At 55.9% G+C, this 22139-nt stretch overlaps 1 protein-coding gene across 5 annotated transcripts in view; it reads left to right on the top strand.

Moving 5' to 3' along the window:
• Positions 1-22139, top strand: part of CSNK1G2 (casein kinase 1 gamma 2) — a 32120-nt gene that overhangs the window by 7748 nt on the left and 2233 nt on the right. For all 5 annotated transcript variants that reach the window (XM_061356022.1, XM_061356021.1, XM_061356024.1 and 2 more), the window contains exons 2-10: positions 12842-13338; positions 17486-17526; positions 18030-18099; positions 18419-18567; positions 19015-19249; positions 19429-19514; positions 19947-20031; positions 20123-20271; positions 20687-20770. In XM_061356022.1, coding sequence (XP_061212006.1) covers positions 13152-13338; positions 17486-17526; positions 18030-18099; positions 18419-18567; positions 19015-19249; positions 19429-19514; positions 19947-20031; positions 20123-20271; positions 20687-20770 — 1086 coding nt within the window. In that variant the 5' untranslated portion in view covers positions 12842-13151. The remainder of the gene's footprint in view (positions 1-12841; positions 13339-17485; positions 17527-18029; positions 18100-18418; positions 18568-19014; positions 19250-19428; positions 19515-19946; positions 20032-20122; positions 20272-20686; positions 20771-22139) is intronic.

Below are 22139 nucleotides of genomic sequence, written 5' to 3'. Positions count from 1 at the left end.
TCTGGGTGATGCTTCTCCCAGTGCTCACACACACACACCACTGCTCAGCCCGTGTGAGCCTGTGGGGATGTTTGCTGCTCTTGGCCAGTGCTGTGGGGCTGTGCACTGGGATGCTGGCGGTGCATGTCACAGCTCAGGTTGTGCTGGCATCTCTGTGGGCTGTATGGGCTGGTTGTGGTGCATGAGGACATGGTGATGGTGAGGAGCCTGCTCCTCTGTTCCCAGCTCCATAGGTGCCTTAGGCAGAGCAGACAGCCCCTCTGCAGGCAGGGCAGGTTGGCAGGTTGGTAATTCTGGGCCTGGATGTGAAATCTGGGCTTCCTTAGCTGCATGGTAACCCTCTGCCCTGACTTCCTGTGCTCTTGATTGGATGCTTTTGGCCATGTTTAACTCTTTCGTGCTTAGATCTAGAAAGAACATGTTTTTTCTTGAAGCCACGTCAGAGGCTGTTTGCTAGCCAGCCCAAGGGGAAGGCTTCACCTGGGTTCCTGTGTGCAGAGTTCAGCCCAGCTCTGAAAGGCAGAGGACTTTATCCTTCCAGTGTACCAGAGGGCCTGTAGGCAGCCCTCAATCACAGCCTGGAGCCACATGAGGGAGAGCCAAGTCCATCTGTGGCTTTTAGTCAGAGGTTTGGTGCTGGGGAAGCAAAGGCTTTTGTCAGAGCCCCATCCAGCTCCAAAGGGGACCAGGCACTGTATAGGAAGGTGGCAAACAGACTTCCCTCCTTTTGCATGCTCTGCAGGCACCTTGTACCATCTGTAATGGAGGTGATAACTCAGTGGTGACAACTGAGCTGTGTCCATCCAACCCACAGGCTCTGGTGGTGTCTGCGCCACATTCCAGAGCCCCTCTGGGGTTGTGTTCCCACTTTGAAGTGCCACAGAGGGGCTGCTGTGAGTGGGCACCCAACAGCACTGCGCAGCTGCAGGAAGTCTTGGCTTGTTTCCATAATGAGTGTTGATGGGTTTAAGCCCACAGACTGGCTGCATAACGAATGAGAGAGCACAGGGAGCTGTGTCCTGTCTGCAGGAGCTGGAAGAGGTGACAGGAGCTGAACTCAGGAGTGATTAACTCAAAGAAAGGCAAGTTTGGGGTTTTGGATGGCAGTGTGCACTGGAGTAGGATTGGACGTGTGTTGGCTGGGATTTCTGGGACAAATCAGAGAAGTGAGAGCCCAGAAATGAGGGAGAAGGGACACTTTGTTCATGCAAATCATGTTCCGGATATTAATAGCAGGAAGATGAAATGGGTCCTCCTGGGGGGTGTATCCTGCCTGTTCCTCCACGTGGGTGAGCCCTCTGACTTTATAAATGAAGCCCTTTGTGTAGGGCCTAGAGGAGGTGGTCTTGAGCAGGTAAGGTGAAGGGGGAACCAGTGAGGTCACACTAGATCTGCTTGTTTGAGAGCAGTCTTTTGGGTGAGCCCTTAAGAAGTTTCCTTTCCCAGTCCACAGCACCTCTGTAGTCACCTTTTAGCTGTAGCTGCTCCCGTGGTGCCCCTGTTTCAGTCCTGGCCGTCTGATCCTGTGCAAAATACACACAGGTGGGCAAAGAGGGCAGATGAGAAACAACCTTTGGAATGTGGAGCTTGTGGCAAACCACACTGCGTCCTTAATCCACAAAGCTGTCACAGTGCTTAATAAAAGGTTGTGTGCCTGATCCTCTATGTGTGGGATGGAGGAGGGAAAAACCCTGGACAGTTTGTGGCATGACCAGGAATGGGCTGTAGGTCTCTGGCCCCTGTGTTTTTAAGTTCATTTCTCCCTGCAAGCCAGGGGTATTTGTCTAGGTCTTAGGAATTTGCCCCAGTTAGTCTCCAGTGAGTCAGGAATTGCCCTTCTTCGCCTCCCTTCTCTTCTCTGAGCTCACAGGCACTTTGCTTTCCTGTCTCTAAAACAAGCAGGTCACTTCTGTGCCTTCAGGAGGTTGCAAGGAAAAACGTGGAATGGATTGAGCTGCTTGGCCTTGTAATAGAGGGGGTGGGAAGAGGATTGCCTCATGGATTGCTCGTTGCTTCTCTGAAGATGCTGCTGACTCTTGCATGTAAGCCAATGGATCCTGTCGTGCCACAGAGCATCCCTCTGCCCCAGTTACTCTGCAGCAAAGAGTAATTGCCTAGTGCTACTCTTTCCCCTCCCAGCCTGGGCTGTGGGTCCTGCTGCTGGTGCTGGAAGGTGGTGGCTGTCCCCATTTGGGTGAAGAGCTGGGAGCAGCTACCTGAGGCAGCGACCAGCTCCTGGGTGATTTTTGCATCGGGGAAGTGATTTTGGAGCTTGGCACAAGGAGTTTGGCAGCTCCCTGGGGAGAGGCTTCCCTGTGACCCCCTGCAGGAGCTCACCCTTCCCTCCTCCTCAAGGTTTGGCAGTCAATTGAGAGGAAACCTATGGGCTTCGAGCAGCCTGGGGAAGAAAGCAGAGGGGGAAATGGTGTTTGCTTGAATGTGGGACAGCTCAGTTTGGCAGAGCTGCAGCTCTGCAGCCCAGAAATGGAAACAGCCCTTGTCACCAGTGGGAATGACACCCCCCACACGCACCCTGCGATAGGGCTTTCCAGGGTGCTCCAGCGGAGTGGCATTATTCCCCCTTCCATGTGACCTTGGAGGAACTGGAATTAGCTGTAGTTTGGTGGTTAGAGAGAGAACTGGATGTAGGCACCCCGTCTTTTACCACTTTGCCTTGCAAAAGGCCACCCCGGACCTGCAGGTGCAGCTGCTGCTCAGCCTGCTTCTGTCGAGAGGATATGGGTTAGGGGAAAAAAGTAAAAATCCTACTGTTCACAGTGCTTGTGCCAACCCAGCTACTGCTGACAGAAAAGCCTTTGGTAGCCATGCACATGACAGGAGGCCAAGCAGATCCCTGCAGAGTGACAGTCCCCAGATGGGAGCAGGGAACCTGCTGGCACCCCTCTTGTCCTTGCAGGACACAGGCCTTTGGCAGCTGGGCTGGATGTACACATCCCATCTGCTGAGCCGGGGTCCTTGTGGGTTTGCTTACCCCTTTAAGGGAAGGAGACATCCCCAGCCCCTGGAGCCATCTGGCTCGTGTAGGTTGTCCCATGTGGTGTGACAGATGTGGTCAGGATGACACCCGGTGTCATCTGTAGTTCCCTGGTGGCCTGGACTGTGGTGAACAGAGGGGGTTTTCCTGGGAAGCTGTGGTTCAAAGAAGGTTTGCTGTGGACTTGCAGTGTGGCTCCAGTTTCGGCAGCAGGGATGTCCTGCCTGCGGGGTTGGTGGTTCCAGAAGAGTGAACACCACTGATGTGGGAGCAGCTTTGTGCCCTGGCCCATTAATTGGTGAGTGCAGGGAGTGCTTTAGCTTGTTCCATGCCTGCTTTGGGGCTGCAGGGAGGGAGAATGGAAGTGCTGAGAGCTAATGCTCTGCTAAACATTGATCTTCTGCTCCCTAGAACTTGGGAGCAAGTGGGGACACTCTGGATTGTTCAGTGATGCTGAGGCAGCTCTGGCCACTTCCAAGCCATTTGTGTCGTGGGGGAGACCCATGGTGTGAGTGACAGAGGGCAGTGTCTGTCCCAGGCTCCTGCTCCTGAGGTTATTTAGGAGCCTGGCCAAAGGCTGTGGGGAGGAACAAGTGCTGAGTGTGTCACTGGTGTCCTGCTCCCTGGCTCACCATGCTGCTGTTCAGTGGAGCTCCTCTGTGAGGAGGAAATCATCTCCAGGTGGATGGAAGGATTCGAAACACTCACCCAGCTTGCGCTTGGGGGAGGAAAGGAAGGGAAGGGAGACATGCATCCAGGAATTTTCCTTTGTTTATAAGGAAAGGAGTTGAGAAATGTCCCTTATCCTTTGGAGGGCAGATATTGAGCCCCTCATTCTGTAATACAGCTGATCCCTCGCAATGCCAGAAGGAAGAACACTTGGAATTCAAGGCTTTGGGATCTCTGAAGGCATCTTTGAAAGGGTTGCATTCTTCCTCTGCTCTCAAATGGCTCCCTGTGAGACAGTGCTTGGATGGCTGTGTCTTCCTGTGTCCTCTGCTGCCCTTCTGCTGCTGCCCATCCTGTGGGACACGGTGGTGGTGTGTGCTTTGTCCGCAGAGCTGTGAGGAGCCATCCCACCGTGGAAGGGGAAGATCTCACCCCACCATCCAGTGGGACCCTCTGTCTCATGCACACCAGAGCACCTCTGCCTGGGCTTTCTTCAGAGCCTTGTCCTGCTGTGGTGAGGCATGGACCTTCATGCTGCTGCTCATGATGGTAGGACCAGGGGGAATGGCTTGAACCTGCCCGAGGGGAGACTGAGCTGAGCTCTTAGGCAGAAGCTCTTCCCTGTGAGGGTGCTGAGGCGCTGGCACAGGGTGCCCAGAGAAGCTGTGGCTGCCCCATCCCTGGCAGTGCTCAAGGCCAGGTTGGACACAGGGGCTTGGAGCAAGCTGCTCCAGTGGAAGGGGTCCCTGCCTATGGCAGGGGTTGGAACTGGATGAAGTGTCGTGCTTCATGCTGTGGGCACAAGTGGGGTAAATGCCAGTCTTGGGTCTTGACTGTAGAAACGAAACAGTTGCAGGCTCCCTCCCAGGATGGGTGCGCTTGTGACAATGGAATTGGTGCAGGAACTGGGCAGGATGGGACTGGTTGGAAAAGAATCAGGTTCTGCTCTTTACGTCAAGCATGATAAACGTGTGGAGAGGAGAGCAGGAGAAGGGGGAAGGCACAGCCCTGGTGAACAGGTTTGTGCTGGCCGGCTGCTGGGGACTTTTGGGAGGCAGCTAGTTCCTTGCAGCTCTGGATTTGATCTGATCCAGTGTGGAACCAGAGCTTGCTGCATTGTGGATGTGTTGTTTGGTTCAAACAGGAACTCACCAGAGAGCTGCAGAACCCAGCTCCTGCGAGGGAATGATGGCTCAGGCCACTGTTCAAGTGTCTCCATGTATGAGCTGCCTCATTGAGTCCAGCTCTTGTGGTGAAAGGCAATGTCAGCGCCTTGGCTGGGATGTGTCCCAGGAAAACCGCTGGAGCATATGGCTGTGGGAAGGGATGGAAAACTGGGGCTCTGACTACTGTCCTTTAAAGGTCTCCCAGCCAGCAACTTGCCTTTGTAATGCATTTCCTTTCTTCCAGTACCACTAACTTGATGTTAATAAAACTGAAACCACTTCAGCATCCTGTTGGCTTTGTTCTGTTCTGTGCTGAACTGATGCTCTAGATTCTGCAGGAGCGGGAAATCCACTCACGCAGGGGCAGAGGTGAGCCTGTGTCTTTTCAGTTGTTCAGAGCCAGGTTTGCTGCTCTGCTTATACGTGTTACCTGCGGCGTCCCTCTTACAGTAATAGCAAAGCAAGTTGCACTTTCTCAGACAGAAATTGCTCCATCCATGAGCAGGAGCACTATAGTGACCCTTGTACAAGCAGTGAGCAGCAGGCTCGGGCTGGGGTTGGGTTATTTGCTGATCTTGCCATCTTCCAGCAGTGTCCCAGAACCTCTCCTGGCCCAGCAGCCCTGAGGATGGCTGGTGCTGGTCTTGGAGAAGGGATACTGGAGCAGAGAGCAGGTAGAAGATGCTGGGAACGTCTCAGTGGCATGATAGGTAGGAGGTGGATGGGTATCTTGCTGCCTGACTCCCTCTTGCAGCGAGGGGTTTTGCTTTTCCAGCACAGGTTTGCAAACCCCACTGAGGTTTGGTGTTGCTGCTGTTTCCACACGGTGTGGATTCAGCATGGGGACCATGGGAATGGCTCCGGAGGTGGATGCGGCTTGAGAACAGGGAGGTGGCTGCCCTGGGGCTTAGTGTGTTTACACAAGGGGTAAATCAAGGGGTACAGTCAGGCCCCTTTTGTGGGCTCTGTAAAGTCAGCCCTAAAGCTGCTTCTCTTTGAGTCTCTCTGATAAAGCCTCAGTGTGTTTTCTGGTAGATGGTAGGAATTCTGTCACTGGGAGTTTAAATTTGTGGCTGAGCCCAAAAATGTGCATTGACTCTCTTGGGCACTTGATTCTTGGATGGATGTGTTTAACTTGCGCTGTGTTTCATCTTCTCCAGCCCACTTTTCAGATCTGGTCTTAATTTAGCATGTGTGTATTTACTATTATTAATTTTCCTAGAGAAGTATTTTCAGCTTTTTGCTTGGTTCCTGTGCTGCTGCTGAAGTTTCCATCACGATATTTCCGGCTCCTTGGTGAAGTGTGGTTAATATTTTCCATCCAGGTGTAACTGCTTTAAACAGGGATCCAACAACAAGAGTAAGATTTGAATCCTTTGCTCAGTTCTGGCCCCTCACTATAGGAGAGACATTGAGGTGCTGGAGAGGGGCCAGAGAGGGGCACTGGAGCTGGTGCAGGGTCTGGAGCCCAAGTGTGATGGGGAAGGGCTGAGGGACCTGGGGGGTTCAGATGGAGAAGAGAAGGCTCAGGGGGGACCTGATGGCTCCCTGCAAGTACCTGAGAGGAGGATGGAGCCAGGAGGGGCTGGGCTCTGCTCCTAAGGAACAAGGGATGGGACAAGAGGAAACGGCCTCAAGCTGCACCAGGGCAGGGTTAGATGGAGCTGAGGAACAATTCCTGCCCCAGAGGGTGCTCAGGCATTGGAACAGGCTGCCCAGGGCAGGGCTGCAGGCACCGGCCCTGCAAGTATTCACAGACTGTGGAGACAAGGCCCTCAGTGCCATGGGTCAGTGGTGGCCTTGGCAGTGCTGGGCAATGGTTGGACCTGTTGAGCTTAAAGGGCTTTCCCAACCCAGTTCATTCTATGGTTCTGCATTCAGCCCCTCACAGCGGTGGTGAGATGCTCCATGAAGTTTTCTTTGTGGCTGCTTTTATTGAGAAATTCAGGACCTGCCCTGGAAGAGCTGTTGACTCTGCAAGCACGTTTGTGTTCAGAAACATTGAGGATCTGGGTTGTTCTCAATTTGGACTATCCAAAGCACATTGATTTCCATTTGTGCTTATGCAAGCAGCGAGCAGACGCTCACTGCAACGGTCCCGCTCCTGGTGGTTACAGAGGGGCCTGTTTCCTCATTAAGAAATTTTGGTGCAAAATAATTACTGCTGAGCTGCTGCCAGAAGCTGCTTCTTCATAAGGCTTGGAACAGGCATGTCCTGCTGCCTGCTGCCCAGAAGGGAGTTCTTGTGCACACCGAGCTGCAGTGCGAGTGGTTCACACTTGAGGGTGAAGTCTGCCTACTGGTCCAGGGCTGTTGTCCATCATGTGGCTTGTATGGCTCTTCCATGCCCATCTCAGAAGAGAGGGAACTGTTCTAGAATCACAGCAAGGAATTCACACTTTCACGTGAGGTCCTGCAGACTCTTAGCATGTTGCCTTCTGGGCGCTACTAGAAACTGAAAACACTACTGGTGGTTTTCCCCCTTTTTACTCCTTAGTTTCATTATATTCAGAGAACAGGGTTCAGCTTTGCTCCCACTCTTTCTCAGGGCTGGAGTTGGGTTGGGGTCACTGCGTGCACTCCAGGGTCATGAACACAGCTAAAGGATGGTCTGGCTGCCCAGCACCGGCTGCACCGTTGTGGTGCTGGGTTTGAGGAACAGCTGAGACTTTGCTTTTAAAACAGGCTGCTGGGTTTGACTTTGTCATCTGGTATCCTCTGAGGAGCTCAGTGAAATCCCATGTGGGGCAGGACTGGTTTCATGTGGTGAGAACCTGCTGTAGCTGAGCGCTGGTGGGGCCTCCAAGTTGTGAGTCCCCTACAGCAGGGAGCAGTTCTCTGCTGTGGGGTTGAAACTGCTGCTCGTGGGGTTGTGGAGGGGACAATGTGGCACAAACCTTTTTAAAAAGAAGGTATATTGAAACTCCATTAAAAAGCCATATTTGTGTTTGGAAGCTGGGAGGAAAGAAGAGATTTGGAGCCTCATCTGTTGTAGGTTAAGAGCTGACCAAAGTTCTCAGTGTCTAAAAAATCCCCTGGGAAACGGAATAGCCAATAACAAGGGAATGCTTCTAATTTAGAGAAAAGCTTCAGAGATGTGATAGCTGGAAGAGGAAACCAGGAGGACAAATCCAGCACAGCACAGCTGGGGGGGCGAAACCACTAATGCTTTATTATTAGTATTTGAATTACTTTTGTTTTTAATCCTGGTGGTTTGGGGCTTGGACAGAGATGGCTTGAACACAAAATTGCCAGGGTAGGAGAAGTTAGCATTATTTTTACATCTTGGAAAATCCACTGGATTTCCCTTTTGTGTGGACAGGTTTTTCCTTGAAGCTTTCAGCTGCTGAAAGAGAAGTGAGCACCTTCAGCCCAGAGAGAGGACCCCAGCCAGCCCTATAGAGCACAGGACACTGCAGACCACAGGTTTCTCTTCACTGCAACAATCCAGAAGGTTTCTTCCTTTCCTGTTGATCCAGATTAAAGCTGGTGGGAGAAGGTGACTTTATGGCCAGATCTTGGCCTTTGGAGAAGCTGGAACAGCCTTTGTCCATAGGATGCTGTCTTGTTCCTGCAGCTTGTGTTGGCTCCCACTGCTCCCCACTGCCACAGGCATGTGTGTGAATGGTGGCCTGGTCCATGGAGGATGTAGGTGTGGGCCCAACCCTGCGTCTCAGGAGGATCTTTTATACCACTACAGTTCACAGCATTAGGTTGGAATGAGCCTGTTTGGTTGGGGTTGTTTTGCCCCCCAATCTCTTTCTCATTTTATAGCTCCCACACCCCAAATGAGTTGTTTCCCTCCTGAACCTGCTTAACCTGGAAGGCCTCTGGTCAGGGCCATGCATGAGTATCCAGAGTTGTCCTGCTCGGTTGGGTCCTTGGAGGCCTCATGTAGAGGGTGGGCTGGATGGAGATGGGCCCCAGTAGCCCTGTAGTGGTCTCCATGCACTAGGAAGCACGCATGCATCAGGGAGCTTGTTTAGGGATGCTCTGGTCCTCCTGCCCTGTGTCCCTTGCGTGCCACCACTCCCACCTCTGGCTGGACCATGCCCATGACAGGGGTCTCCTGTGGGAAGCCTGGTGAGGCTTTCCATGCCCCTCATTTTGGGAAACCTGTGTCATGACGCAGTGTGTTTGGGATGAGCAGCATTGGCTGCCACACTAGAGACTGGAATCCCTTTCTAACTGCAAACCTTTGGAGCTGTCATCTGGGACCATCTGTACTTGCTTTAAAGATGTTGGATCTTGCTTTGTTTTCAGACTTTTGATCTCTTTGCAAGCTGAGACTTCATCTGCCTCTTCAAGTTTTATAATGTATTGGGGTTTGGTTTCAGCTGTGTAAGGCCACTGGTTGCTTTTTGGTCCGCATTTTGGGTTTGGGAGCCAGCTGATGGGTCGTCTTTTGGGACATCAGAGTATTTGGGATTATTTTTAGCTTTTAATTGGCAGTGATCTGTACTTGGAGCTGTGTAGTGTCAAGGGCTTTTCTTCCTTGTGCTCTCAAGAAGCTTGCTTTTCTCTTTCATCTGCATGCAGCTGTATTTCTTGCTCACAAAGCACAGAGTACATGGGGAAACCAGCTTCCAGTAACCAGCCCAAAGGCTTATGGAGATAAGGGCTCGCTGTGGTCAAGCCTCCATGGCTGGTAGGAGCATCCTGAGGGTGCTGGCTGGTCCAGAACCCTGGGCTCCGTTCCAAGAAGCACCATGGACCTGCTCCTGACCTTCACTCCCTGCTCTGGGCTGCTATTTTTGCCTCCTCTTCCCCTCTTTTGTCTTGCTCTGTTTAATTCTAACCTCTTTTGGTCAGGAACACAGCATGTGTAGCAAGGGCCTAGAACAGTGTGCCCCAGATGGTGCTGTACAAGCATTTTATGCTTGCAGATGTGGCCAGGAGCTTCCTGAGCCTCGGCACTGCAGTCTCCAGGTCTGAGAGACAAGGGCTAGCACCAGAATCACAGCTGCTGCTCCGTTTTACTTAAAACAACAAACCATCCCCAATCCCTTTTTCTCACCCCCTGCCTGTAGGGAGAAGCCTGGAGATGGGACTGGAGCAGCCCTGGCATGCTCAGAACCAGGTGGCAAGTGGACAGAACCCAATGTTGCACCAACCCAACATGAACCCCTTTGGGTTTCAGCGATTGCTTGGCCGTGGGTTTGCCCCTTCACTGTCTGTGGGTCTGTTCTGGGGAGCTGCTGAAGCCACTTGCACTTGGCTGCAGCTTCTTTCCCTTTCAGGCTCTCTGGCTTGGAGCCTTTGCAGTGCAGACACTGCAGGACAGCACTCCTTTGGTTGAAGACCTTGCTTTGAAATGTCTTTTACCAAATTTCAGGCCAATTTTATATTTTTTTTCCTTATTCTTCCCTCTCTCTTCCCCCCAAAGAAAGAAAGAAGTCTTCCTTCTCTCATCTTGCATCAGATTTGATACCAGGCCAACAAATCCAGCCTCGAAGGTGCTTTGCTGAGGCTGCTTGCCTCGATGTGACCTTCTGGCTGAGGATTCCTGTTCAAAAATGCAACTATTGATCATCAGGGGCATCTTCCCCATGGTGCTGCTCCCCTGGGCTGGCAGGACAGGGCAGTGTGAGGCCCTGCTGCCCATGCAGAGGCTGATGTGTTGTGACAAACACAGGTTTTGCAGGGCTCTTTGCTCCAGAGCAGTGGGAGTCCTGGGGTTTTACCAAAGGTTTCTGTTTCTAATTAGGTTGTTCTCAGTTCTAAAGGCCAGAGATCTCTTTATGGCACAGAGTGGAAAACCTGACCAGCACTGGGTGGTGGATCCTGCTTTGGTGCTGAGGTACAGTGAGCTGATGCCTCTCCTGGGTGCTCTTTGGAGGCAGAAATAGATTCCTGCCAGCCCTGAGCTCCCCGTGGCTCATCCCAGGGGGAAGCATCACCCACCCCAGCCTGACTCACAGCCGTGGCTTCCTGCTGTGGGAAAGGGCTGGGGGCTCTCTGGAATTGGGCTTTGGAGCTGGGAGCTTTGAGCAGAGCTGCTCCCAAAGCTGGGGAGGACCGGGCCAGGGGAGGACAGCGCAGCCTCCCAGTGCTCACAGGAAACAGGCTTTATTTTTCCCATTCTGTTAGGTCTGTGTCTCTCCATTGTCTGAAATTCCCTTGCGGAGACTGGCCCATAACTCTTGGAAAACAAAATAACCCCAAGCGTGGGGGCTGGAGCACCCTGGGCTCTGGCTGCCGGCCTCCTGACCCTATGCAAACAGTCTGGGCCTGAAATCCCCCGGGAAGGAACATAAAGGTCTGATTCAAACCCAAAACGGGATGTGGAGAACGTGTCCCGCGCATCCCACTGCCTCCGCTTGCCCCGTATGTGCCTGCAGCCACGGCCCAGGGATGCTGGTTCCCAAAATGCCTGGGAGAGCAGCTCCTTGCTCCTGCATGTCCTTGCCTGAGGCCAAGAGGTGGGGAAAAGCAGGAGAGGGGTGGGAGGGCATGGCCCTGCACCGAACCTGGAGCGGAAACCATTGGGGGAGCAAAGAATGAGCAGGATATCACGTGTGGGCCGTGTGTGCGCAGGGCTGGGGAGAACAAAGCGCGGGGAAGCCCTGCTCCAGAGCTGCTCCCACCCCGCTTCCTGTTGGCATGGAACCCAGGCTGCTGCCTGGCTCTGGGCAGGCTGGAAGGCTCAGCATGCCTCAATTTCCCTCTGTCAGGATGGGCTGGGTGCAGTAGGGTGGTCCCCAGGGGTTGACCTGCTGTGGGTGGCCCTGGAAGACCAGGCTGCTGTGCTCTGGGGATGCTCCAGCGGTGCTGGCCTGGAGGATGAAGCCTGTGGGGGAAGAGGAGGGCTCCCATCCCAAAGGAAGGCCTTGTTCCCCAGTACTTCACTTTACCTGAGTCTTACAGCCAGCTTTAGGGCAACAAGACAGGAGGGATGTGGAGTTGTTGGAGTGAGTCCAGAGGAGGCCATGGAGATGCTGCGAGGGCTGGAGCAGCTCTGCTCTGGAGCCAGGCTGAGAGAGCTGGGCTGGGGCAGCCTGGAGAAGAGAAGGCTCCTGAAGGGAAGACCTTAGAGCAGCTCCAGTGCCTAAAGGGGCTGCAGGAAACCTGGAGAGGGGCTTGGGACAAGGGCCTGTAGGGACAGGCCAAGGGGAATGCCTGAAGCACAGGGCCTCTCCCAACATCTCTGGCACAAAAGGTCCTGGCCCTGCTGCAGCGGAGGCTGATGCTGGGGGCAGTGCTGTGACTCAGCTGGGCACAGCCTCTGCACAGGCAGCATTCAGAATATCCTCTTTTCGCTTCGTAGGAAAGGGCACGCCTGGTGTGGTTTGTGTCGTGGTGCAGAGGATTATGTGTGTCTTTTCTTCATCGGGGCTGTAGTGACAGGACAAGGGGTAATGGGGTACAAGTAAACCAGGTGATGTCCAGGTTATAGATACAAGGCAGAAGCTCTTCCCTGTGAGGGTGCTGAGGCGCTGGCACAGGGTGCCCAGAGAAGCTGTGGCTGCCCCATCCCTGGCAGTGCTCAAGGCCAGGTTGGACACAGGGGCTTGGAGCAAGCTGCTCCAGTGGAAGGGGTCCCTGCCCGTGGCAGGGGTTGGAGCTGGGTGAGCTTTAAGATCTTTTCCAACCCAAACCACTCCATGGTTCTGTTTGTCCTGTACTCTTGGGGTGGGGGGGGTTCAAGTCTGGCCACCAGCAGCTTGGCTGGTACCTCTGAAGGTCCCAGCTGCCATCAGCCCTTCCCCGTGGGGGCACTGTTCTCCCCACATGACTCTCTTCTGACTCTAACCTGGTGATGAAGTGTTTCACCTCCTGCCCTGGCCAGATTGTAATTCAGTTGTGCCTGCATCTTAGATGTGAGGCCCCCTGTGATGCTGCTGCTACCCCAGCTTCTCCCACCCCTTGACTGCAGCATCCCTTCATCACTGTGGGTTACCTGTAACGCAGGGGAGGTGTTGGAGGGGCTCAGGGGGTAGGAGCCTGGAGCCTCCCATTGTCTTCTGCCCCTGTGTTTTCTTGTGCTGATTTTCTCCCTGTCCTCTTACAGCTGGGAGCCCGAGGAGCCGCGCTGGGAGGACCCTCTCCACAGGATGTTCTCTCCACCAAAGACCTCCCTGTAACAGGCGACGATGACAATCCCGGCCGGACCTTGGGAAGCACTAACATTGCAGTAGCCCAGCACCCTTGTGTGGCCGCCTCCCCCGCCTCCTCCACAGCCCGCCCTCCCCCTGCTCCCCGGGATGGTGTATTAACCAGGAAGAACCCTGCTTCTGTCCTCCTCACCCCTCAACTTTCGGCAGCTCTGGGATTTGTATGGCAGCAGCGTAACCGTGGAGAGGCCGGGGTATCACAAACTTATGGATTTTGATAAGAGAGGAGGGAAAGGGGAGCTGGAGGAAGGTAAAAGGATGTCCAAGGCAGGTGGAGGAAGGAGCAGTCATGGAAGCCGGAGTGCTGGAACCAACTCGGGAGTCTTAATGGTGGGTCCCAACTTCCGGGTCGGCAAGAAGATTGGATGCGGCAATTTTGGAGAGCTCCGTCTAGGTGAGAAGGGTCATCTTCTGTCCTCACGGGGCCCTGGCACCCTGCTCAGGCAGCAGGAGGGTGCCTGTGACCACCAGCACCAAGGGTGTTGGGCGGCCATCCAGTGTTGAAGCCTTGCACGTTGCAGGTAGCCCCTGCTTCCTTCACAGATCCCCTCAGCCCCTTTGTGCTGTGTTCAGTCTTTCAAAGCCTGTCAGAACCAAAGGACCCAATCCAGGCATGGTGCCCATCTGCTCCCCATACCTGTTACTTTTGGGTTTGTGAGGGAGAGTGTTGCACCTCAGTCCTGTCTGTTGGAAGTGGCAGTTGCCCATGCAGGCCTGGATGTGTGTATCCCCCCCTACTCCAGTCCAGGAACACTTAGCAAGCAGTGTTTCATGGGATGCTGCTGTGTCCTCAGGAGATGGGCTCTGCTGGGGAGGAGTCAGTGTGTTATCCTGGGTGCACTCTCCAGTTGGCAAAGCTGGGTGTTCAGAGACTCTCCTCACATTTTATGCAGGTGAAAGAAGGGTCTGAATGAAACCCAGACTCCTCCCATGGTTGCTTTCCATGTTGAACTATGTCAGGTTCAAGCAGACTCTTGTTTGGAGGGTGGGTGGGTTGCTCCTGTCCCAGGAGGCTTTCAGCAAGCTGTCAACTCTTGGGTTGGCATCAGGCAGCTGGAAGAGGTGGCAGTGCCCAGCAGTGTGGTTGGGATGTCCCCAGGAATGCACATGGGACATGCCAGTGGAACATTGGCTTTGGCTGCGAGTGCCTTGGAAAGGGGCTGGTGTCCTGGGGAGGGAGATCTGGGGCAGCAGTTGCCTTGTTGCTCTGTGCTATGTTAAGCAGCACCTTTTGAAACCCAGCTCAGTACTAGCCCCACAGGGACATGGTGATCAGGGCAGGGTGTTTGCCTGAGCAGGAGCAGGAGGTGGGGGGCTGCAGGTACTGTATAGAGGGTGGGGAGAGTTTTCCCACCTTGCTGGGCTGCCCCTGTCTGCAGGGAGTTAATGGTAGAGCTCTTCCCAGCTGACAGACTGGCTGGTGCCAGGCTGAACTGTCCCGATCCCAAATTCCCCATGGGATCACCACTTAATTGCAGAGCTTGGGAAAACACTGTTGAAAATCCAGCCTAGAGGTTCCCACATTCAGCAGGGGAGGGTCTGTGCTGGTGCTGGAGAGACCCAGGGATTGCTCTAAGTGGGATCAGTTTCAGTTGACTCTGGAACAGCTGGGGCCGTGGCTGTTCTTTGTCTGATGTGCTCAGTGCTGAGGGTGGGTGGGACCCTGCCTTGGCCTCCCCCTTGCTTTGTGGGGACAGCACCGAGGTGGACATGAGTCTCACGGGGGATCTGAGGAGCATCTGTGGAGCTGGCAGTCAGGGCTGCTCAGAGCAGAGCTGCTGCAGGGCTTTGGGAGCAGTGTGCTCTGTTTGCTCGTGGCTGAAGGGATGAGCTCTGGTCGATTCTTGCTGCGAGTTTGTCCTTGCCATCAGCAAGAGAAGCTTCTGGTCCCTTCACATGGTTTTCCTGCCCTGTCACACTCTTGTAGTGCCTGGTTGTAGCATGGTAAAGGCCTGAGCAAAGGATCTCATCACAGCAGTGAAAGCCACAGCTATGTGGCTTTTCTCCTAAAATCACATCTCTCTTCCTTAGGTGTGCCTCTGAGCTGCATCAGGGCTCAGGAATGCTTTCAGCACCTCACAGAAAGGAGGGATTCCTCCAACTGCAGATGAATGGCAAGGGACCAGAGGGATCCTGCTGTGAAGTGGTGGCATGAGCAGGAATGCTCTCCAGCTGTTGCTGGACACTCAGTTTTCCCTTGGGAATGGGATTCCTTGAGGGATTCATTCCTTGAGGAATTCATTTCTCAAGGCAGGCTGGTTACAAACTGTAGCTCAGTGTTTAAAAGCTCCCACATCTTCTTTGGACATTTGCCTTTCAATAAAATAAAAGGCAGGAGGTGCCTCCTCAGCTCCCAGGGCTCAGGGATGGAGGAAGATGAGGTTGTCTTCCTGAAGCAGGTGGGTGCTGCTCTGTCCTTCAGGTGCCACAGCTCAGCTGCCCTGGATCAAAGCAAGTGTCATCCTAGGGGCAGAGGGGTCCAAAATCAAACAGGGTTTGTGGCCTCTGTGGGAAGCCAGCAGAGGAATGACTTGGGCAGGAGTTCCTGGCTGCCAGAGCCATGCTGGGTTCCTGCCCTTCCATGTTCATCCTGCTCTTGGAATGCTGGGTGATGCACAAGCATAGTGCCAGGCCCTGTCCCCTGGGCAGCACCCACTGCCTGCAGCTCCCTATGGTCCCCCCTGCACAAGGCAGGAGGAAGCTGGTGGCAGCAGGGGTGACTGGAGCAAGGCTGGTGGCTGTGGTGCCTGCAGCCCAGTGCTGCTGTCAGCTCCCTGTGTCCTCAGGAGTGAGGCCAGCACCTTCTGCTCACAGCAGGGCCTCATGGCAGTTCCTCTGTGGTGCTTTGGGGTGGGTTGGGAGAGGAGGAAAACCCAGACACTAACCAGGCAGCCAGGGCGGTGACCAGCATCCTGGCCTGGATCAGCACCAGTGTGGCAGCAGGACCAGGGCAGTGATTGTGCCCCTGCACTGGGCTCTGGTGAGGCTGCATCATGAATCCTGTGCTCAGCTCTGGGCCCCTCACTGCAAGAGAGACATTGAGGGGCTGGAGAGGGGCCAGAGAAGGGGATGGAGCTGGTGCAGGGCCTGGAGCCCAAGTGTGATGGGGAAGGGCTGAGGGACCTGGGGGGTTCAGGTGGAGAAGAGAAGGCTCAGGGGGGACCTGATGGCTCCCTACAAGTGCCTGAGAGGAGGATGGAGCCAGGAGGGGCTGGGCTCTGCTCCCAGGGAACAAGGGATGGGACAGGAGGCAGCAGGCTTGAGCCCCTCTGGCTGCAGAGCCCGTCCCTGGGAGGAGCTGCTCCATTAATATCTCCCATTCATCCCTCTTCCCGTAATCCTGCCACCAGCTCTGGCGCTCAGCAGCTGGCTCTGATGGCAGCCGGCGAGGATTTATTGCTGCTTCAGGTGCAGAGCAGCAGTCAGAGCACATGAAATCTTATGCCAGGAGGAGTTTGCTCCCTGAGCAAATTGCTTGGAGCAGATCCGAGCAGACAGATGCAGCTCCCTCAGCCACGCACGCAGCCGGCAGTGCGGCTGCAGCTCTGCTGCCCTGCAGGGAGCCTGCTGCCTTAACTCCCATCTCCCCGGGGCCCTGAAGGGGCCCTCAGAGCTCTTTCTGCAAAGCTCTTTTAGCCTTTATAGATGTGGGGCAGAAGTTGTCCTGATGGGTGTGATACCTTCCTTATGCCCCCTGCTTGGCTGCCCCAGCCTGGGTGAGCAGGATGATGTGCAGACACCATTAGCTCAACTTTTCTGTCGTTACGGGGGTGAAAAGTCCCGTAGAGGTGCTGAGCTCTCTTGGAAGTCATTCCTAGGTTTTGGGGTGGCCTGGCTGCCCTTGCAGCTCTCCTGGGTGCTTGGAGGCACTTGTCTGACCCTGCCTGCAGCACATCGGTGTCTTCAGCTCCCCCTCATGCATGGGTCTGCTCCTGGCTTTCCTTGCACCCTGGGGTGGGTGGGAGCATCCCAAAGGATGCTCCCAGGGATGTTTGTGCCATCCCTAGGAGTGACCCCAGGCCTGGGGAAGGGATTCCCACCTAATACAGTGTCTTCAGAACCCTGTGAGCTGTAAAGCCTTGAGCTGCCCCCATGCTCCTGGGGGTCTTTTCTTCCTGCCCCTCTCTGTGTGGTTCCAAGGGCAACAGAGCAGCATCCCCAACTCTGGACAGCCCTACCAGAGCAGGGTGGCTCCTCTGCATGCAGGGCTGGGGCTGGGAGAAACACCAAGCCCAGCCTTGCTCCTGCCTTGGCCAGTCACATCCCTGCAGGTCTGGACTGGGAAGCTGCCCCCTCCCAGCAGCACTGCCCATCCCAGAGGAATCCATGTACCCCATCTGGGGGTAATTACCAGGCATGTTGCAACTCCCCACAGTGGGCTCCTGCTCTGTCTGGTTCCTTGAGGCCTGTTCATGTGTTGTGGGAGCTGCTGAACCTGTTCAGGATGTTCTGCAGCCCCTGGGGCCTGGACAGGCTGTGCAGTGGGGTTGGTGCAGAGGCTCACTTGCTTTCAATTGCCTTTTTGGTGTCTCCCCCTGCAGGAAAGAACCTCTACACGAACGAATACGTAGCTATCAAATTGGTGAGTGCCTCTGTGCTTGGGGTGGGATGGTCAGGCCACCCGGGAAGGACTCTTGATGGCACCCAGGCTGTCGGGGCAGGGTGGGTTGGGTCCCTGGTGGGTGGGTGGCTGTGAGGAGCTGTGCTCGCTGCAGGAATTGAGGGCAGGCAAAGTAGTGCACATCACTGCAGGTGGGGTGATCTGGGGCTTTGCTTCTCCAGGCTTTGCTGTGGGCTGTGCCTGCACTCAGCTGGTGCCAGCAGCAAAGAGACCTCTGGGAGAGGCTGCTCCCCACTTATACCTACACCCGTTAATGCCTGCCCTAGCACCCAGATCTCCCCAGAGAGGGGGGGTGGATCTAGCTCCTGTATGGACCAGTTTTCCTCATCATCCCATTTTATACCAGTTCTTCTCAAGTCCAAATGGCCTTAGTCCAGCTGCTGCCAGCACGTGAGGGAGGTGTCTGACACCCTGACATCCTGCTCCCTACAACAGCTTTAACTGTTCTCCTTCTCTCCTCCAAGGAACCCATAAAATCCCGGGCCCCCCAGCTGCACCTGGAGTACCGGTTCTACAAACAGCTCGGCAATGCAGGTACGGTGACACTGCAGGGAAAGAGCCTTCCTTTCAATGTGACTCTGCCCCTTTGCTCCCTGGGCTGAGCACCTCCTGCCCATCTGCTCGGCTGGGGGAGGTTGGTTTTACCCAGAGCCACATCTGATCTTTGATCCCTTTTCATTGAGTTCTTTCCCCCCCACCTCCCCCGCAGCAGGCAGAGGGATGTAGGGATGCAGATGGAGCTGCCTCCTTTGCCCTCTGGCTAAGAGCAGAGCCAGGCTCTATGCAGCTGGGAGGGAGCCACACTCCTCAGCCTTGTTGCAAGCCCTGACAGCCCCTGCTCTGTCTCTTGCAGAAGGAATTCCTCAGGTTTACTACTTTGGCCCCTGTGGGAAGTACAATGCCATGGTGTTGGAGCTGCTAGGACCCAGCCTAGAAGATCTCTTTGATCTGTGTGATCGGACCTTCACGCTCAAGACTGTCCTGATGATCGCAATCCAGCTGGTGAGTGCAGCACCTCCCCTTCACCCACAGCTCCACACTGCTCATCCCAGCATGGTCACAGCCCAGCCTGGGCTGGTTGGGCAGTGTGGGGACCCCACAGGGAAGGAGATGGGAAGGAGTGAACGAGTGCCGGGCAGGCTGCAGGAGACCCTGCTCGCTGGTACATCCCAGACCACCTCATCCATACCTCACTCTTTCCCTGCTGTAGGAGAGCTCTTCCTCACCCCCATGCAGCACAAATGAGCATCTCTCACTGTGTGTCCAAAATGCAGCCAGACTGAGGTTGTCTCCCAGGGCTGGAGGGTCTGTTGTGCCCATCCTTTCAACCCAGGGTGACAGGAGCAGGGCTGCTGGCTGGGGCTGAGGGTATCAGAAAAGGGTGCAGGGAGGTGTGGGGGACACACGGTGCATCTCTGCCATGGTGCTGAGCTCTCCTTCTGCCCCCAGATCACACGGATGGAGTATGTCCACACCAAAAGCCTCATCTACAGAGACGTCAAGCCAGAGAACTTCCTGGTGGGGCGGCCGGGCAGCAAGCGGCAGCACACCATCCACATCATCGATTTTGGCCTGGCCAAAGAGTATATTGACCCCGAGACCAAAAAACACATCCCCTACCGAGAGCACAAGAGCTTGACAGGGACAGCACGCTACATGAGCATCAACACCCACCTTGGGAAAGGTGCGTGTGGCCAGCCCTGCCTCTTGGGCAAAGGAACAAGGAAGGGGACTTGCTGGGGACAAAATGCCTCTCCTGCTCTTCAGCCTGGGGTGCTGGCAGGGGATTGGGGTGCTGCAGGGTCTGGCAGGGACAGTGGCTGCAGTGGGAATGTGCCCATGTTTCTGTTTTTCTCTATGCAGAACAAAGCCGCAGGGATGACCTGGAAGCATTAGGGCACATGTTTATGTACTTCCTGCGTGGGAGCCTGCCTTGGCAAGGCCTCAAGGTAACAACCACCCCCCGCTGTCCCTGGGCTATCCTGTGGGTCTGGCTCAGCCCTGGCATGGGCAGCATTGGGGAGTGGGGGGGAAGCAGTGGCCCTTGGGGTGTCAGAGAGTCAGCATCCTGCCAGATGCAGGAGTTGCTGCTCTGTGCCAGGCCCTCACTGTGCTGCCCTGAGCTCTGTGCCAGGCCATTGCTGTGCCATGTCCCCCTCTCTGCACCATTCTGTGGGCATCCCCACTGCTCTCGCAGTGGCTGTCTTGGAACTGCACTCCCTGGTGTTGGTCCTCCAGACCTGCCCTGGCTGAGGGGGCTCCCTGGGAATCAGCTCTTGCTATTCCCTGGAAAAGGGGGAGCAAGAAACCACCTGTGGTTTGATAGCACCCTCTTTGGGGCCATGCCTGGCCCTTAGCTGACCTGCTCCTTGTCTCTGCAGGCTGACACACTAAAGGAGAGGTATCAGAAGATCGGCGACACCAAAAGAGCCACTCCAGTGGAGGTGCTCTGTGAGAACTTCCCAGGTGAGGGCACTCGGCATGGCCGGGCCCCAGAGCTCGCCCTGGCCTGGCGCCTGGTCCCCCTGCCCCAACTGAGCCCGCTCTGTCCCCGCAGAGGAGATGGCCACGTACCTGCGCTACGTGCGGCGGTTGGATTTCTTCGAGAAGCCTGACTACGATTACCTGCGGAAGCTCTTCACAGACCTGCTGGAGAGGAACGGTTACGTGTTCGACTACGAGTATGACTGGGCAGGGAAACCACTGGTGAGTGGGAGGGAGCGGGAGCAGGGCCCCAGGGTGCCCGGGGAGGTGGGGGGAGATGAGCATGGTCTGAGGCAGCAGCATCACAGCGGTCGTTGCTGCCATGCACCACTTGTGGCCAAGAGATCAGCTCCATCAGCAGCCAGCTCCCCACTGGGGCTGCCATGCCTATGGGTTAGAGCTGTGACACAGAAATAGGTTCCTGGAGCTAAGGGGAGCCCAGCAGGCCAGTTGGCACCTTGCTTTCTGCTGTGGGCACCCTCCATGAGCTCACTGCAGCGTGGAGCTGCTGGGGCTGGGGTCAGGCCCTGACTCTGGGATGCTGTGCACATCGTGGTTGCTCAGCTGAGGGGCACTGGGTGGCGGGTGGGCTCCTGTGCTGTGGCTGATGTTGTCCTTGTCCTTGTCCTGTCCCCAGCCCACCCCCATTGGCACGATGCACAGCGAGGTGCAGGTGCAGCCCCCGAACAGAGACAAAGCACAGCCACACACCAAACACCAGGTGAGCAGCGGCGCTGCCCCGTGGGGCACGGGACTGTGGGGGAGCACAGTGTGGGCTCCTGCCCACCAACCCACAGCACCCATCGGGGCCTGGAGCATCCTTCTCCCCCCTAGGGCTGTCTGCGGGAGGCCTTCCTTCCTGCAGGAATGGGGTTGATGGGGGGACCAGGGCAGTATCCCTGGGGCCAGGCAGCTGAGCAGAAGCGGGATGAAGCAGCCATGGGAGGCTGGAGCACAGTGGAGAAGCACCAGGCCTGGACAAGCTGCAGGGCTTGGCACTGGCTGATGGGGGGCACAGCACAGACTGAGCCACCTTGTGTTGAGGACCATGTCCCCAGTGCCATGTCCCTATGGGAGTAGCTTTGTTGCTTGTCTTCGTGGTGCCACTTTCATCAGTGTGATGAGGACACAGGGCAAGGGAGGGCAATGCCTGGGCCTCGGGGATCTGTGGTGCAGCTTGGCAGCGTTTTGCCCCATGCTGCAGAGCAGGGCTGGCTGTGCCCTGGGAGCACAGGGAGCAGCCCTGGGCAAGGAGAGGGGCAGAGCTGTGCAGGCAGCTCCCTGTCTGCATCAGTGTGGGAAAGGGGCCGGGCTGCCCAGGCCTGCTCTGGTGCCATGGCCTGGCCTACCCTGGAGCAGGAAACATGGCTGTGGGACTGCTGCCATCAGGAGCAGAGCCTCATGCGTGTCCCCAGCAGTCCTGCACTGACCTCATCCTCTTGCCTTGGACCTCCATGGGGAGCAGAGCGCCTGGAGCTGAGGGTTCAGCACCCTGTCCTCGTCACCCTCATGGCTCCTGGGTCAGCCCTGGCTCCCAGTGGCCCGTGGCTGGGCTGTGCTTCCATCGGGAGAGGGGGACATCTTCCAGGCTCCTCTGTGTCAGTCCTGGGAACTTGCTCCCAGTTAAGGTCTGCTCTCAGCCCTGCAGCACCTGAGCACCGCCGTGTTCCGTGTCCCTTCTTGACAGCACTGGGAAAGGCAAAGCACCAGAACTCCCACAGCGCGGGAGCAGTGTCCAAGCTGGGGGTGCAGGGTCCCCCGGCAGCCGTGGGGCTGTGCCAGGCTCCCCATGGCGAGGGTTTGGCACTGGGGTGCCCTCGAGGAGCAGAGCTTCGGCCCTGGGGTGTTGTGGTCGAAGGGGAGCAGCCTGGCTGCATCCCCCCCTGCAGCTCTGCCTGGCGCTGGCCATGCCCTGAGGGCTCTTCACTCTCCCTGGCGTGGAGAGGACCCACACAGAGCCCAGCCCCATTGCTGGGGGGTGCCTGTGAGTGTGTGTGGATGTGGCAGGGGGGCCGCAGCCCCCCATTGTCACCGCAGGGACTGTTCCGGGAGCGCCCTCCCCAAACTCGCGCTGCTCCGGTTGCGTTTTG

This window comes from Neopsephotus bourkii, unplaced genomic scaffold (genome assembly GCF_033783945.1).
Source record: "Neopsephotus bourkii isolate Nb327-2 ecotype Australia unplaced genomic scaffold, CSIRO-AGI_Nbou_v1 NB_838, whole genome shotgun sequence".
Taxonomy (NCBI): Eukaryota; Metazoa; Chordata; class Aves; order Psittaciformes; family Psittacidae; genus Neopsephotus; species Neopsephotus bourkii.
The sequence above is the reverse complement of the archived record's forward strand: the minus strand, read 5'-3'. Positions and strand labels throughout refer to the sequence as shown.